Genomic DNA, 17,245 nt, shown 5'->3' on the forward strand with positions numbered 1-17,245 from the left:
TACTTCAGTGACTCTCTAAAAAAAAAAAAAAAAAAAAAAAAAAAAATATATATATATATATATATATATATATATATATATATATATATATTATATACACTTGTTTATAGACTAAAATAACTAGAGAAACTGAGTCAAAGTTAGATGAGCATTTACAGTATTTATAACACACATTTGGTACTTTTAATATGAAAATATAGAATGTTAAATGTAGTGATAATATACATGCACTGTAGAAAATAAGTATACATCAAAATATTACATAGTTTAAATTATTAAAATTATTGTGTTTTAATATTTCTATTAAATCATTAAAGGTTTAAGGCAAGTAAAACAAAATAAAACAAGGGGTTTAAATTGATTTTAAAAGTAGTCTCTTCTGCTCACAAGGCTGCATTTATTTAATCATAAATGCAGTAAAAACAGCATTGTGAAATATTACAATTCAAAACTGTTTTCTATTTTAATATATTTAAAAATGTCATTCATTCCTTCAATGGCAAAGCTTTATTGTCAACTCTTCATCAATTTAATGCACCCTTGCTAAAATTGTCTAAAAAATGCATTATTTAGTATTTTAGTAGTATTTCACAATGTTATTTTATTCAGTATTATTGAGATGCTATTATACTTTTTATAAGGGCTCAAGCCCATACAGGATGAAGGGGCCTATTGTTTTAAACTTCCGGGACATTTTGGGGGCCTTAACATGCTCAAAAACTCTTGAAAACTGATATGTTTGGATCTGCATCCAGCCGGACCAGACAGAGATTCACATGGGAGGGTCACATTTTAATAAGGTCATTTTCAACTAGCTCTGTACCACACACCGTTTGACCTACAGTCACCAAGATTCATAGACACCTAGATCTCATCAGGCCGAACAACGTTCATACTGACCGTCAGCGCGCCACACAACAGGAAGTCAGCTATTCAGGGTTTTGTGAAAAGAACATGCTGTGGAATTTGCAATACTCCTCCTATGATTTTTATCTGATCTCCACCAAACTTTGCCAACGTGATCTCAAGGCATTGGGGATGCTAAATTGCATAGGGATTTTTGATATCTTGAATGGTTTGCCAAGGTAAGGCAACAAATTTATAGCAAGAAACTATAAACAAGAAGTATCTAATCTTTCGCATTCATCTTTGATTTTGATGAAGCTTCAGCAGTTTGTTCGTTGTTTAAGGCCGATCTCATAGATGTGACTTATGAGTTATAACCACCAACTGGCAGCATGAAGTGTGTCATTTTGAAAATGCTTTTAAATAAGCCTTTAATTTTTACCCAGTTTACCTCCTACTTCACCCGAATAATGTCAAAACATGGTAGAAGGGATTCTTAATATCTTAGTGTTACGATTAACACTAAACCTTTTCAACATCATGCCAAAACACTAAGGAAACCAAATTGTGAACAATTTTTGGATCTCTCAAATGGTGTTGATATGTTTATTTATCAAATTAACAGCAAAAAAAGAAAAAAAAGAAACATCCTATCTTTAAAGTGCATTGTTCAAACTCCTCAAAACTTTTTACAAATGGAGAATGTGCCATGCTTAGTTTCATGAATTTTCAATGCTCATTGGAGTGACAACAAATTAAAATCTATCAGACATTTCAGCTGACAGATAATACTACGGTTGGTTGTCCACCAGATAGAGTCATAGAATATAAAATAAGCCTTTAAGCCTGATCCTCCTCTTGCTCAGTTTCCATCAGTTAGAATGACAAATATATACATAGCTAAATATGCACTGTACTGGTATTATACCTGTAGTTTTATATTATTATTATTTTACAAATGCTTATGGATCATTAAAATCATTTTAAAAATGATTATAGGTCATTAAAAGCTTTGGTAATACTTCACAATAAGGTCTCATTTGTTAACAACAGTTAATGCATTAACGAACAAAATAACGATGAACAATTTATTTTGTACAGAATGTATTTATCTTTGTTAATGTAATTAATAAAAAAGTTAATAAGTTCACAGTACATCAACTGTTAGCAAACACAATACAACCAAGTTTTAATTAATAATGTGCTAGTACAATTTTAACTTAATATTAACTAAGATTAATAAATGCTATATAAATATTGTTCATGTTAACTATTAAAATTAATGTTAAACTTAATGAAGTGTTACCAAAGTTTTATATATGGTTCTCTGTGTATGTTTCACTCTTGATGTAATCATATAGTGTAATATATAGATGTAGATGTTAAAGACTCACCGTTCTCATCCACGGCGAGGACACTGGCTCCTTTACCCAGCAGCTCCTGTACGACCACCGTCAGTCCGTTAGCAGCAGCGATGTGCAGCGGCCTGAGACAACACACACAGAGAAGCAGCTCTCTATAATCCTCAGATGACGAGGAGGACAACAAACACACGAGCAGGTACGGGACTTACGTCTGCAGCGCTGCGTTTGTGCAGTTGATGAGGTTTCTGTCCATCACCTTCTCCAGAATTAACAAGGCACTGGTTTCATGTCCCTACAGCACACAAACAATACAAACGTGACTTGTCCTGAAGGAAACACTAGTGCACACAAGACTGTCAAAGAGATGCTGAGTAGGGATGAGTGATATGGAGTTTAAACTAGATCACAATATTTTCTGGTATTTATTGACAGTGATATCAATGACATTAACTCGTATGCTTCCACTGAAGTTTATGTTTAGCGCTTCAGAAATGTGACAATTTCCAGTAAGGGAGCATAGAGAGCATCAATGCTATCTAGTTTTTGTGGTGCATTGTGGGATTGAATGTTCCAGTGCACTGGAAGGATTTCGCAATTGAGACAGCCCTAAAATGGTCTACTCCCTGATCAGTGCCCTGACTACTAAACTAGGGAGCTAACTGAGATATTGCTGATCCCTAATGCAGAGATTCAAATAATATATAGATGCATGAAAAAAATATATAATATCGGTGAACATTTTTTATTTATATTTTGGCTCCCATAACTGAGACAGGATTTTTTATACACGACTAGCAGGAGGAATTGAGCTCTCTTTCCATGCTTGTTTTTGTAGTTTGTCTGGCCACAGGGCTGCACTGATGTACAGAAGAAGTCATACTGTCATGTTTGATGTAAATCAGTGTGTGAGTGTGTGTTTGCTACCTTACTGCAGACCAGATGCAGAGCTGTGTTTCTGTGAGCGTCCTGTAATGTCAAATCAGCTTTAGCACTGCTCACCAGCACCTCTGACAAACACAATCAACACCTCACATTAATATCAGATCTGACATGATTACATACACATAACAATAACAACACATCTGCTGTAATGACACAAAGATATGAAGGAAACTCTTAAAGCCACAGCATGCAATAACACAAGAGGTCTCTACATTGAATGTTGTCTCCCGGTGTTGTTGTTGTTTATTAACTATGAAAACTATTAAAAAATATTTTTCATAACTGAAATAAAGCTTAAATAAATGAATTATAAAATTAAATATAATACATGAAAACTGAAGCAGAAATTAAATAAAAATAAAGCTAAATAGAAATGAAAAACTAATAAAAATAACAGCATGCACATAAATTACTGAAACAAACTGAAATGAAAAAGCTTAATAGAGATATTAAGAAAAGATTAATAAAAATGACAAAAGCACCTAAAACAAAAAAAACTGAAATAAAAATAAAGCTAAATGGGAATATAAAAAAACTGTAATGACAAAAGCACAAAATAATTGTAAAAACCGGAATATAAAATTAGCTAATTAGAAATAAAAAAAATCAGAAGTACAAAGTTACTAAAAATGTAAAAAAAAAAAATTACACACACACAAAAAAAATCTAATAAAAATGACAAAAGCACATAAAATTACTGAAACTAAAACAAAACTAAAGCAAATAACAAAAGCATACAACATTTGTAAAACTAAAACTACAATTAAATCGAAAACTAAATAGAATTGTTAAAAATACTGTTCTGCATTGTAAGGGAATGTTATTCACAACGGCAACATGTTGTATTGCAGTGTAAAGTTACTTCTGAAAAATTTAACTAATTCTGTTACTTTGTAACATTTCTATTGTATTTGAATTAATAGATAGAACTTTATTTGTTAATTTCAAGCATCTGTGATTGTAATTAATCTGTTGTCTGCTCCCTGTTAGCATTTTGTACGGCAGAAATCTGCTTCTGCTGTATGTTGAGAGAGCCGTGTGTGTCTCACCGACGGTGTTAGTCTGCCCGTTCTCAGCGGCCATCATGAGCGCTGTTTTTCCCAGCGTGTCGATGGCGTTGACCTGAGCGTTGTGAGCCAGCAGCAGCTGCACACACTCCACGTGATCGGTGTACGCCGCAGCGTGAAGCGGTGTCCTGCGGGACACACAGAACACATCACCTCAACATCAAACTGTAGAGCTGGTCTGAAACATCTGAGCCATGAGGATCTTCACCTGCTCTGTGAGTCTGTGGCGTTTACAATCACTGGACCTAAAGTTTCTATGAGCAGCTCAGCCGCAGACTCATTATCATTAATACTGAAACAGAGACAAGAGAGACGGATATAATGATTATTGGAGTTTTAATACTACTCTAGCTTCAAAATTTCACATTAAATGTAATTAATAATTAATTAACTGTTTCTACACCATTTTATCAGTGTGTCATGCTTTAATACATTTAATATGAGTGTTATGCACAATGTGAGCAGGTGTTTCTTACACGGCGCAGTGCAGCGGACTGAAGGAGTTTCCCTCCGGCTTCTGAAACACATCGTGCTCCAAGAGCAGCTCAACACACGCGTCATGACCTGAGATCAACAGATCAACATGGAAAATACATCAGATCATGAAGGGAATGTGCTAATGTTCATTTATTACAGCCCTCTTGAAAAAAAAAATGCTAAAAAAATATATATTATTCCTTTATTTGATGATGCAGAGTTTAATTGCCAAATGCCACCCTAAAAGAAAGCCTTGCCCGCCCTGCTGCCACCCCAGTTGGCAGCAACGAATTAAAGGTTATGGCCAATTAGAAAATTTACGAGCGCGAATCTTTCGTGATTCGTGATCCCGCTCCGAACTCCCGAACCGATTCAAATGATTTGCGATCTCCAAACTGACTCAAATGATTCGCGAACCCCCTTTGAACTCCCGAACTGACTCAAATGATTCGCGAACCCGCTTTGAACTCCCGAATTGATTCAAATGATTCGCGATCCCCATAACTGACTCAAATGATTCGCGATCCCCATAACTGACTCAAATGATTCGCGATCCCGCTACGAACTCCCGAACTGACTCAAATGATTCGCGATCCCGCTACGAACTCCCGAACTGATTCAAATGATTCGCGAACCCGCTTTGAACTCCCGAATTGATTCAAATGATTCGCGATCCCCATAACTGACTCAAATGATTCGCGATCCCGCTACGAACTCCCGAACTGACTCAAATGATTCGCGAATCCGCTTTGAACTCCCGAACTGACTCAAATGATTCGCGAATCCGCTCCGAACTCCCGAATTGACTCAAATGATTCGCGATCCCCAAACTCTAATAATTTACAAAGTATTAATATACCGTAATATTTTTGTTGTTGTTGTTGCTGCTATGAGAACAGACCTAAGCCATCAATAACCTTTAAAATGGCTTAAATGCATTATATAAAAAATAATGAGGCAATAATGATTGGTTAATAATAACACTGTTAAAATACATAATGTAGGCAAATACAAAATAAACAATTTATGTATGTTATATTACAAATGCCATGTAATTGCTGCTGTGACACTTACAGGACAATCAAATCCTTGTTTAGGCTACTGACCAAACATTTCATTCAAATATTCACTAAATCTTTCATTTTTGGCCACCTTTTTGCTATAGATGACACAGGCTTTATAATTTATTCAACAAAAATGTGCATATCACAACCCTTACTAAAAAAAAAAAACGTGGTTTTATCATAGTAAAACTGCTTAGTTTCCTTTTGCATGATTTCTGAATGCTTGAGGCTATAAAATACATTAGAGTCATAATAAAGTTATAGCCACAGGTAAATGTCAAGAGGCTACAATTGTAATTTGTAAATAATACAATTTATTCATTTAGTTTTTTATTTGATTAAAGTAATTTTTTCACCCCTATGGTAGTTTTTTTTCTATCATCATATTTTAGGAAGGGGAGCACAACAATAAATCCTGCTTATGGGAACCCTTAAGGTGATGTTATACACGTCTCTGGGAATGTGTGCTCTACTGCACACACACACACACACACACACACACACACACACACACACACACACTGAAGCACGCGTGGTGTTTTCAGCTCTTCACTACATTGTCACATGATGTATGCTACACATGTGCACGTCAGCGCTATGAGAGGATTTCACCATTTCATCTGATAAAACTATCGTCATTCATTCGTATCATATACACAGACTGACAGAAACTGCAATGTCTTTACGACAACCTTTCAAAATAAAATTGAGGTAACACTTTATTTTGATAGTCCACTTTAGACATTCTACTAGCAGTAAGTAACTTTGCAACTACATGTCAACTAGCAGTTAGTAGAGTATTAGTAGCCTGTCTGCTTAATATCTTCTAACACTTTCTTTGTCAACTAACTGTCAACTTATACTAAGCCTAAACCTACCCCTAACACTAACCATAAACCTACCCTAACAGTCTACTCTGAGTGTTAGTTGACATTTAGTTCCAAATTTCTGACATTTAGTTGATATGTAGTGGACATGTAGCTACAAAGTTACTTATAGTCAGTAGAATGTCTAAAGTGGACTATCGAAATAAAGTGTAACCAAAATTGAAACTCAAACAGAAATATAGTACTATTGCACAGTAGAGTATGCTATACGTCAAGTAGGCCTAATAGCTAATAATAATAGTTTATTAAAAAAACACAGAAACTCTGTCTACAACTCACAAAAATAAAAGTTTGGTCTAACTCAAAGAAATTATGTAAGAAATTGCACAGTAAAATATACTTAAAAAAAGATATACTAAAACATTATTTTAAAGGAATATCAAAAAAGCTTTCATAGATGTTTTAATTTAAACTTGCCAAAGCAATAACACTATATTTTTCAAAAAACAATTTCTAAAAGTACATTTGTATTTGTGCCTATAATGCTTATTTATTTATTATTATTGTCAGCTAATAAAACCTATGCTTCAGGGACCATATTCATATAACATCTAAGGCTAAATGTAGCTCTTGACTGGTTGAGTTAGATGGTGATTAACACTAAACAGTAGAAAATCAGTTGAGTCTCCCCAGCTGGAAATGTCATTGGCTGTTAAAATCTTGTGTTTCTTATAATAAATTGACATATTGATAACACTGAACCTTTTATAACGCTCTTAATGACATGTCGATGCATACTGTATGCATTAGTGAGTGTGGTGGTGCTTATGGGGTATGGTCACTTATTCCTTATATGAACTGTTTCAAATGCAAGACATTGATTGCATGAGATTAAGTTTGTAAATGATAGCCTGTGTCCTTTTGTAGTGTGCACATATATTTATCATCAAACTGTGATAACTGTGACTAAATTCAGTATATATACGTCTGCCATATGTTGCCACCCCTCAAAAATTCCTGCCTCCTCCTTGCCACCCCATCAATATTTTTCTAGATCCGCCCCTGACTATAATATACCTGCGTTATAATTTAACTTTTTTGTAGTTTTTACTCCACATAATCAGTCATTGTCTATGGCTGTCTGGATGAAGTAAAACACCAACAGATGGAGCAGAAAACATCAGGCTCATGTTTGCATTTACTGTAGCTCTAACCTTGAAACCAGAATTATGCATAAAATAATATCATATGGGTGAAAATGGGCTGAGAATCGAACTAATAGCAGATTCAGACAGGAATCATGTGTTTGTGGCAGTTTTTCTGCTGATTAAGGAAGAGTGTACAAGACGACTTCTCTGCACAGATGATGTCTTAAGCAGCTTTTGCTACAAACAGGTATTCTACTGTAGGGAGGTGTTACTGTATATCAAATACATTTTCTCAGACAGCAGTAAGTTTAGCGTCACAGATGTACCATTATAACAGGCCCAGTGCAGCGGTGTATAACCACAGTTGTCCTTGAGGACGAGGACGGTCTTCTGGGTCTTCAGAAGGGCCCTCAGAACCCCCACATGACCACAGGCAGCCGCCAGGTGCACAGGAGAGCGCCCCCTGCTGTCCTGAACCAGCAGACCGGAGCCGTGCTGCAACAGAGCCTCCACACAGGCCTCCTGACCCATCACTGCCTGTGACACACACACACACACACACAAACATGCTATCAGTTTAAGATGAATTTGAATAACTTTAAATTAATGTTTCAAATGCACAGACACTATTTAAAATGAACAGAGATGACATCACTGAATTCAACGATGAAATGCCTTTAACTGTCATTTTGCATTACTGACACACTGTTTTCCTAATGAATGTTGTTCAGTTGCTTTGACGCAATGTATTTTGTTTTAAGCAGAATTAAAGTTGAAGGTGTGTGACTGACCCCGCGGTGGAGGGCCGTCCTGCCCCATTTGTCTCTGGCCTCCACACTGGCTCCTTCACTCAACAGAAGATACACACAATCTGTGTGTCCACCCAGAACCGCCAACATCAGAGGAGTCCTGAACACACACACACACACACACAATCAGATGAACAATCCCACGATCATTCAACCATACATCTGAGATAGAGAAGTCCTGAAACTCACTGTCCCTTCCCATCACTGATGTTGACGGCCGTCTGCTGGTCAGTGATGTGGATGAGCAGACGCAGACACTCAGAGTGACCGTTCATGGCTGCAGACACACACACAATTGCACAAACGCAGAATGAAATCATCTCATCTGACCTCACTTATCTCATATACAGTAACTGTCTTCACGTAGCATCAAGTCTGGATATGCAAGACAAGCACTGACCAAAAACTGACCATTTAGACAGAAGGACACCATATGATTGACATGTAAAGCAATCAAGCATTTTTGCACGACATCTATATGTAAATAAATGTTACATTTGACATGCAAAACAGTTTAAGGTCAGTAAGATTTTTTTTCATTTCTGAAATGAATACTTTAATATGCATTAAACTGACTAAAATTTATAGTAAAAACATTAATAATTTAACTGTATATTTCAAATAAATGCTGTTCTTTTGAACTTTCTATTCAGAGAATCCTGAAAAAATAAAATATATCACGGTTTCCACAAAAATATGAAGCAGCATGACAGATATCAACATTGATGATAATCAGAAATGTTTCTTGAGCAGTAAATCATCATATTAGAGTGATTTCTGAAGATCATGTGACACTGAAGACTGGAGGAATGATGCTGAAAATACAGCTGCACAATTACATTTCACTTTATATTCACATAGAATACAGTTGTTGACCTGCGGTGTGTTCAGTGCTCCTCTTGTGTGTGTGTGTGTGTTGACCTGTGGAGTGTACGGCGCTCCTCTTGTGTGTGTGTTGACCTGCGGAGTGTATGGCGCTCCTCGTGTGTGTGTGTGTGTGTGTGTGTTGACCTGTGGAGTGTACGGCGCTCCTCTTGTGTGTGTGTGTGTGTTGACCTGCGGAGTGTATGGCGCTCCTCTTGTGTGTGTGTGTGTGTGTGTGTTGTTTGGTAGATTCCCAATTTTGAGATGGGGTCACCTAGTCACAATATTTCCAATCGTGTCTCACTGGGTAACTGTGATAATGAATCAGGTAAATTAAAGATTGATTTGGATGATTTACTTGTTGAAGGCCTCCAGAAAGACTGGAACAAAAAGGTCAAACGACAAAAGAAGAAAGACAAGCGTCGAGAGAAACAGAAGAGGAGATCAACCGACGGACCAGCAGAAAATCGTTTCTAAGATAAGAAGAATAATTCGACTGGTGCGAAGACAAGAAGGCATGAATAAGAAGATAATAAAAATGATGAGAGAAATCATTAATTGTATTGAGTTGGTTAATGTTGATTTAGAGTTACAGTCTCTGGCAAATGAATCGAGGCCTTGAGATTGCAAACCTCTGTTGCAAGACCAGAAAACCCTTAAAAGGTAACAATGAGATATATGATTTGTTAGACATCAACTCTAAAGGGCAGTAATAAGAAACGTATGATGTTAACATTTGCTCAACAGTTGAGACTGTCACGTACGCCAGTTGAGACTGTCACGTATGTTTGCTTTTTGCTAAGATAACAATGAGTGTGCAAGGAAATGCATCTTGCAATCTGGGTTGCAGGATGGACTTTCTTTCTAAAAAAATGTATTGTAATGTGTTTAATCTGATTAACACAGGGAGGAGGATGCTGTGCAGTGTAGCAATAGTTACTTACTTAGCCTACGCCTTAAGATTTTGTAACAGCTTAAAGAAAAGATTAATTTGCTTTAATGGAAAGAAGATAGAGCAGCAATTACTTAATGTATGTGTGCAGAAGAGGGGTTGCCAAAAAAGGAAATGTTAACTTCCTGTATCCATAGCAACCTGACTGTTAGTGTGTGCGTGCAAGCGGATGTGTTAATGTGTTTTACCAAAAGGAGGCATCCGGAAGAAATGATGTATTGTTTTTGGGGACTATATAATGTTATGGTTTGGACACATCCCTGCCGCATCTCGGGGTGAAGACTTACGCTTTTACTTTTGTTTTTACTTGTTAATATTTTGCTTATGAGTTAGTGTTTAAAATAAAGCGAAGCCATGTACAATGGTGATGCGTAAAAACCTTTAAACAAGTCTCTGAGTAATTTATTACGAGTAAAGTTATTATTTAGTTTGTTCCTGATTCTGTATTGCCAAGCTCTGCAGAGGCAAAGACTCAACTGAGCTGATCTGGTTCTGGTGGGAAGAAGTGCAGAACTCTCCATTGCCACAGAGAAGACATCAAAGGTAAAAACAATGGTTTAAATTGCCTTTGCTGGTTTGAAATCTGGATGTTTGGAGAGAACATCTGTATATTTCTTTAGTCAGATAAAATTAACACAACATGGCGCCCAAACGTGTGGGGCTTGAATACAGGATAAAGGATGACTTGAAAATAATAACAAGCGTAATGTATTGACACTAGAAAGTCCTTACAGACCACGACCATTGTAATAGTCCAGAGGGACTTGTTTGTTTTCTATATGCTCGCGGAGGCTAGTAGATAGACCTAATATAGAAAACAGAAGGCTCAGTGTAGCCAGAAGCGAGGAAGGAGATCTTGCTAAGAGATATAGCTAGACTCAAAGTAGTCCAGAGGGACTTGTTTTTTTTTGTCTTATATATGCGCGCACAGGCTCATAGATAGACCTGATATAGGAAGACAAAAGGCTTAGTGAAGCCAGAGTAGAGATCTTGCTAGAAGATAAAGTAAGACTCTAAGTGAGTAAAACATGGATAGGATGACGACGGTCAGCCTTGTTTCTCATGATTTAGTTAAAATGCTGGAATTGATTGATCCTACACAGTGTAGGTGTGGTTCAGATCAAATTCCATGGCATAAGATAAGAATGCTAACTTCAGTGGTTAATCTTAGGATTTATGAAGGAGCAGAAATCCCACCCTTTATTTATTCAAACAGAGGAGAAAGAGTTTCTCCTAAAGTTAGAGTGTTTGATGAATATGGGGGGGAAGCCAGAAACATTCCAACAAGAGGTTGGGATGATCTGGATGAGTAGATACTGGGGAAGTGCCCAAATGTGGATCGGTAGCCCCCGGTTCTATGCCCCACCAAGAGGGGAATAGAGATGCTCTAGACCTAAATGCTCTGCAGCCGGAAGTGCCTGAAAGCCCAAATGATGAGTCTGAGTCGGATAGTGAAGAACCGTTTAAGACTTATTTTGGGGAAAGGTAGAAATCTAATTATCCTGAAGGAAGGATATTAGAAATTAAAGGAGGATGCTTTTGTTTTGATTAATCCAGTCAATAAAGATCTCCAGCACAGAAATGGGGTAGCTAGTGCCTTTAGAAGAAGGGCAGGCTAAAGATTACAGGTTTAAATCAGACAAAATAATAGAGCACAGAAAAACTCCTATAAAGAAAGACGATGTAGTCTTAAAGAAAACAGGCAGAACCTATGGAAAACCTGTAATATACTCAATAGGTCACAGAAAAGGTCAAAATAGTGATATAGCTGAAGAATTAACAGCAGATTTTAACTTTAGACACTTTGACTGACAAAATACACAAAGTAGCCAGGGATAATAATTATTACTCAGTGGCTATGCCAATAATCTCAGGGGGGATTTTTTGGAGTTAATGAAATCACAATGGGTACAGCCCTTGTAAATGCATTAATAAGAAAAACGGATAGAACTAACTTGCCCAAGTTATGAAAGATCTTTCACCAAGACCCTACAGTCATAGAGGGAATAACTCAGAGAGTTAATGAAGACCAGACTGCAGGAGAGGTGAGATCAGACCAGGGAGTTAGTAACTTACCCAGACCAGGAAATGCCATGGCAGAATTTTTTAGAGAAAAATTCAGAACCAAAATGGCCAGTAATAAAACGGACAAGAACCGTTAAAGGGAGGAAAAGATAGGGTAGAAAATCCTTTCCCTAAACTAAAGCTAGGCAAAAGCTTTGAGACATTCAGGCTAGGTGAGGGATATTATAGACCCACACATGCTAGGGGTAGAAAGAGAGAAACTACCTTAGATAGAATCAATAAATGGGATGATGAATATGCTCCAGGTATAAAATGTGGTCATTTATAGTCATTACTGAATGGAGGAGATGCTAAGCAAATCCTCACAGACACCACATTGACACAGTGCACTAAAAAAGCTATTTTGGCTCAGAAAGAATAGCACTCAGAAGTAGTACAGTAGAGAATTATGAGTTTGAGGAATAGTATTCTAATGTAGGTCCTTAAAGTGACAGAGGATGAAAGTGTAGTTCAAAGAAGTGATAGAAATATGATAACTACACTAATTAGAGAAACAAGGAGACCTAGAAGGCTCCGTTTCATAGAAGAGACAGCTGAGTCACAGTATCAGTCAGAGGAGGAAATAGTGCTGCCAGCTGAAGTGAGTGCACTAAATCAACATCTAGAAGCATTGCATTTAGGTGCACCAGGTCAAAAGGTACATACTCCTAGACAAACTGAAATAGTGCAATGGAATCCGGAGTAACTCTCTGAGAATTAATGGAAAAATATCAGGAGATTAAATTCTTAAAAAAAAAAGAGGCCAAAATTAAAAATAACACCGTAAAAGGCAAAGTGAGGGAACTAGTCAGATATGGTAAACGGAATGAAATTATCTGGCAGTCAGTATACTCACATAATTTGGCTGAGTTTGGCCTGCATGGAGGGAGAAAATTAGTTAAGACTCTTGAGGGGTTAATTCCTACTAATAAAAAGGAAATTGAGCAGGAACACTTTGAAGAAAAGTGATGTACATTAGGATTATTGACAGCCTGTCAAGAAATTGCAGAAAAGTTGTAGAGGGGATCCTAAGACAAATTTTCAAGGTGTAAAGAGAAACGCCCGAAATAGGAGCAAAAGTGATTTTTCTTTATGGTCCAGAGACCTACCCTGAAGAATTAGAAAGGGCTCTAATTCAATAAGACAGAAATAATTCAGATAGACATAGAAAAATCAAGTAGTAAAAACTCAGAGGCCTAAAGGCCCAACGAGACGGTCAAGTCGTGAGAAGAAGCCCTACAACCGTTATGAGGTGGAGGGTAGATTCTCCCCTCACCCAGAACAAAAACCAGATAGGAACTGGAGAAAAGGGAGAAACAGATCTATCCCTAAATAAATATTATTTGGAGGGAGAAAATATAGGAAAAAATTTATATTAAAATAGTGGAGAGAAAAGTAGTTACTTCAGTCCAGAAAATTTGAATAAATTGAGCCCAGAAGAGAGACAACAGATTATAGAAGAGAGACTAAAAAGCAGGCCCGAAACAGACAGGCAGGGTAAAAGGTAGCTGACAGAATAGCAGAAGTCAGTGTAGAAAAAGAGGAAGTCCAGCCAAAGAGAAAGTAGAAGAAGTAAAATATTGATTAATCAAAGATCATGTAGGCTTTAAGCCAAGACAATTTCATAGTGCAATTTTGAAAGAAATAATAATAATATATCAGAAATACAGCTCACAGTTTACATTAACATTTTATATTCACAAAGGATAAATAAGAGCACTTTAAACTGCGGGTGACACTTTGTTCGGTAGTCTGTTTTTGGGCATTCTACTGGCGGTGGGTAGCTTTGCAGCCACATGTCAACCAACAGTTGGTGGAGTATTAGTAGACTGCCTGCTTAATATCTTCTAACACTTTCAACTAACACTAACCCTAAAACCTATCCTGACATTCTGCTTTGAGAGATTATGGGATGTGTGGTTGCGGGGGTTGCTTATAGTTGGTGGGGTGCCTGGAGTGGGACAATCAGACAGGATCAAGTCAAGGCACTTGTATTTATATAATGCTTTGAACAAGAAAAGATTGTGTCAACGCAAGTGAACAACATTTAATGAAAAACAGTGTGTCAATAATGCAAAATGACAGTATCTGTGCAATCATTTGCTATCAAGTCAATGATAGAACTATAAGTGAAGTAATCCCAATTTAGCAGACAGAGGCAACAGCAGCAAGAACAAAACTCTATGATAGAATAAGAGGAAAAAAAAAAAAAAAAACCTTGGGAGAACCAGGCTCATTCAGGAGACCAGTTCTCCTCTGACCCAGACAAAATAGAGTGTAACTGAAATAGGTAGAAAGACAACTTAATATGTTAACAGAGACAGGTCTTAACCTAGTGGGAAGAAAATGGAAATTGGAAAACATGAGATAATTTCCTAGGGTTTAAGCTTGGTAAAGATACAAAAGCTTTACAACAATTACAAGAGCTAAGATAGAAGAAATACAGCAGGCAAGGTCCCCCAGAAACAGGAAGCAACTTCATCACTGTTAGATACCTTGAATTACATTAGGGAGCTAATAACTAAATATTCTGAGGATACTAAAATATTATATCAAGGAACCAAGAAAGGAAAATGGCAGTGGATTGAGCAGATTGAGCAAGCTAGATTAAAATGAATTAATATCCACTTAATAGTGGTGCATTAGAAAGAAGAGATGAGACTTTTTCTCTGTACATTCAGGTTGCTGAAAAGAAGAGGAAGTTACTCTAACAATACAAAAAACGGAAGGGGCGATCCTATTGCATTTTTGACACACCAGCAAGAACCAACAATGAAAAGATTTGATGAGAACAGTGCTGAGAGAATATTAGCAGCTGTTTGTAAGAGACTGTTACAGCTAAAAGCTGTAGCAAAGGAACAACCAATAGTGATTTTCTCTATGGCAGGGGAGCTAGCTAGGTTAAAAAGGAATCTAGTGATGAATCAGGCTCGCATCAATAGCCATAGGTGGGATCAATGGAGTTTAATTCTTGGAGATAATCAGTTAGATTGGAGGAGAATTAAACAGAAAAGGAAGGATAAGATTACTAGGTATCATGAGAACCATAAGCACTTACCCAAATATTTCACTGATGGAAGTGAGAGGGGAGGGAAAGTTAAGTGGGGATACTTAGTTAAATTTAATGGACAGCTGTTCACATCACAGAAAGAGGAAATCCAGGGGACCGCTCAGTTAGCAGAAGTAATAGCTGTTGAACGTGCCCTACAGAGGGCTGTTGAGCTGGGTCATACAGAGATTGTCCTGACATGTGATTCAGAATATGTTACAGATGGGATTAACCTGGAGCTAGACAAGTGGAAAGCTAATGACTTTCACACAGCTAAAGGTAAACCAATGGCACATAGAGATCAGTGGAAAAATATAGCCAATTTACTAGAGAAAGTAAAGGCTCATGTTTATCACCAGGTTAGCCACACACAGCAAACTAATGAGTCTGCTGAAGGAAATAGACAGGCAGATAAACTTATAGGTCGAGTTAAGACAAAAGAAATAACAGAGTTATTTCAGAAACTGCATAATGAGCTAAACCATCCCAGTGTTAAAATGATTCAAGTGGAGCTTAGATTAAGAAATCTAAACATTCCTAATTGGAGGAATCATTACAGGGAGGTGAGGAAAGAATGCCAGATATGCAGGAAGTTTATGACAGCTAAAGGTTGTGAGGAAAGTGAATTACCAAAGGAGTATCCTTCACAACAGATTAGCATTGACTTTGCAGGGCCATTGCGCCCTAAGACTAAAAAGGGAACTGCTATTTTCTGCTCGCCATTGACAACCACACTAAGAAAACCATGATATGGCCTTTAAGGTCAGCGCTCGAAGCAAAGGTAGTAGAGTGTTTAACAGAATGGATTAGGTGGCAGGGACCAATGGAGAGTTTGAGAGCAGATGGCGCACATAACATAAGTGGGAAACTAGTACAGAAATTCTGTAAAGAGAATAGAATAATACTAGTTAAATCCATAGCCTACCGTCCAGAGACAAATGGAATTGCAGAACGTGCAATTAGAAGTGTTAAGGAATGGTTTGCTAAAAATAAAGCCTTAGGTGACTGGGATCAGAACATTGATCGGTGTTTATTACACCTCAACAGGTACAATACGGTGAACCTGAAAGAAAGGGAGGTTAAGAAAAACACAAGGTTCGATGTTGGTGATGAAGTCATTATAACACGAAGGCACAAAGTAGGTAAGTTCTCTGAGGGGTTGGGTACTGTTGATAAAGTGAAAGCAATAACAGGGTCCAATACAGTAGAACTAGAAAATAACGGAATCCAGAGTAATAAGGATTTAGTAAGGAAATAAATAATGGAGAGAGTAAAGTCCATTATTAATCAAAAAGGCCTAATCCGGGTGGAGCATGGTAAGCATGGGTCAAGAGCATTTCTATGGTTGGAACCAGAGATGAAAAGGTACCTTGGCTATGAAGGAACATATGCCAAAGCAATAGAAGTAACAGTACGACCGTTCTGCTGTGTGATATGCAATCAACAATGTGCTATGCAGAGTCTATCGTTTGGTGACGAAAAGAAGGACATGGGTGCAGAATGGTTGATGCATAAACAAACTCACACAGAGATATCTGGAGTACTGATTTGTGAGAACTGTAGGCCAGGACTCCCCAAGTTGAGAATAGATTCCTATAAAGTGTCTGGGAATTTTGGAGAGAGATGCGGTTGCACTTGGGATGGCACAGTTTTGTGGTCATGTATGGTCTGTAAGGCAAAAGAGAGGACTCTGATGTCCTCTAGGTCAGTTTGGGAGACGCTAAGAGTCCTCAAACCACTGGGATTATTCCAGGAAGGAATAATGACCAGGT

General features: G+C 37.3%; 1 protein-coding gene across 2 annotated transcripts in view; it reads right to left on the reverse strand.

Moving 5' to 3' along the window:
• Window positions 1-17,245, reverse strand: part of LOC113062565 (serine/threonine-protein phosphatase 6 regulatory ankyrin repeat subunit A-like) — a 215,327-nt gene that overhangs the window by 363 nt on the left and 197,719 nt on the right. The window contains exons 1-10 of one of the 2 annotated variants that reach the window (XM_026232491.1): window positions 9,601-9,621; window positions 8,734-8,821; window positions 8,527-8,644; window positions 8,062-8,272; window positions 4,696-4,783; window positions 4,428-4,511; window positions 4,202-4,347; window positions 3,135-3,217; window positions 2,420-2,502; window positions 2,241-2,332 (exon numbers count right to left, since the gene is read on the reverse strand). In XM_026232491.1, coding sequence (XP_026088276.1) covers window positions 2,241-2,332; window positions 2,420-2,502; window positions 3,135-3,217; window positions 4,202-4,347; window positions 4,428-4,511; window positions 4,696-4,783; window positions 8,062-8,272; window positions 8,527-8,644; window positions 8,734-8,819 — 991 coding nt within the window. In that variant the 5' untranslated portion in view covers window positions 8,820-8,821; window positions 9,601-9,621. Of the gene's footprint in view, window positions 1-2,240; window positions 2,333-2,419; window positions 2,503-3,134; window positions 3,218-4,201; window positions 4,348-4,427; window positions 4,512-4,695; window positions 4,784-8,061; window positions 8,273-8,526; window positions 8,645-8,733; window positions 8,822-9,600; window positions 9,622-17,245 lie in introns of those variants that run through there. The other variant, XM_026232490.1, reaches the window with a different exon arrangement.

Source organism: Carassius auratus, chromosome 44 (genome assembly GCF_003368295.1).
Source record: "Carassius auratus strain Wakin chromosome 44, ASM336829v1, whole genome shotgun sequence".
Lineage (NCBI taxonomy): Eukaryota > Metazoa > Chordata > Actinopteri > Cypriniformes > Cyprinidae > Carassius > Carassius auratus.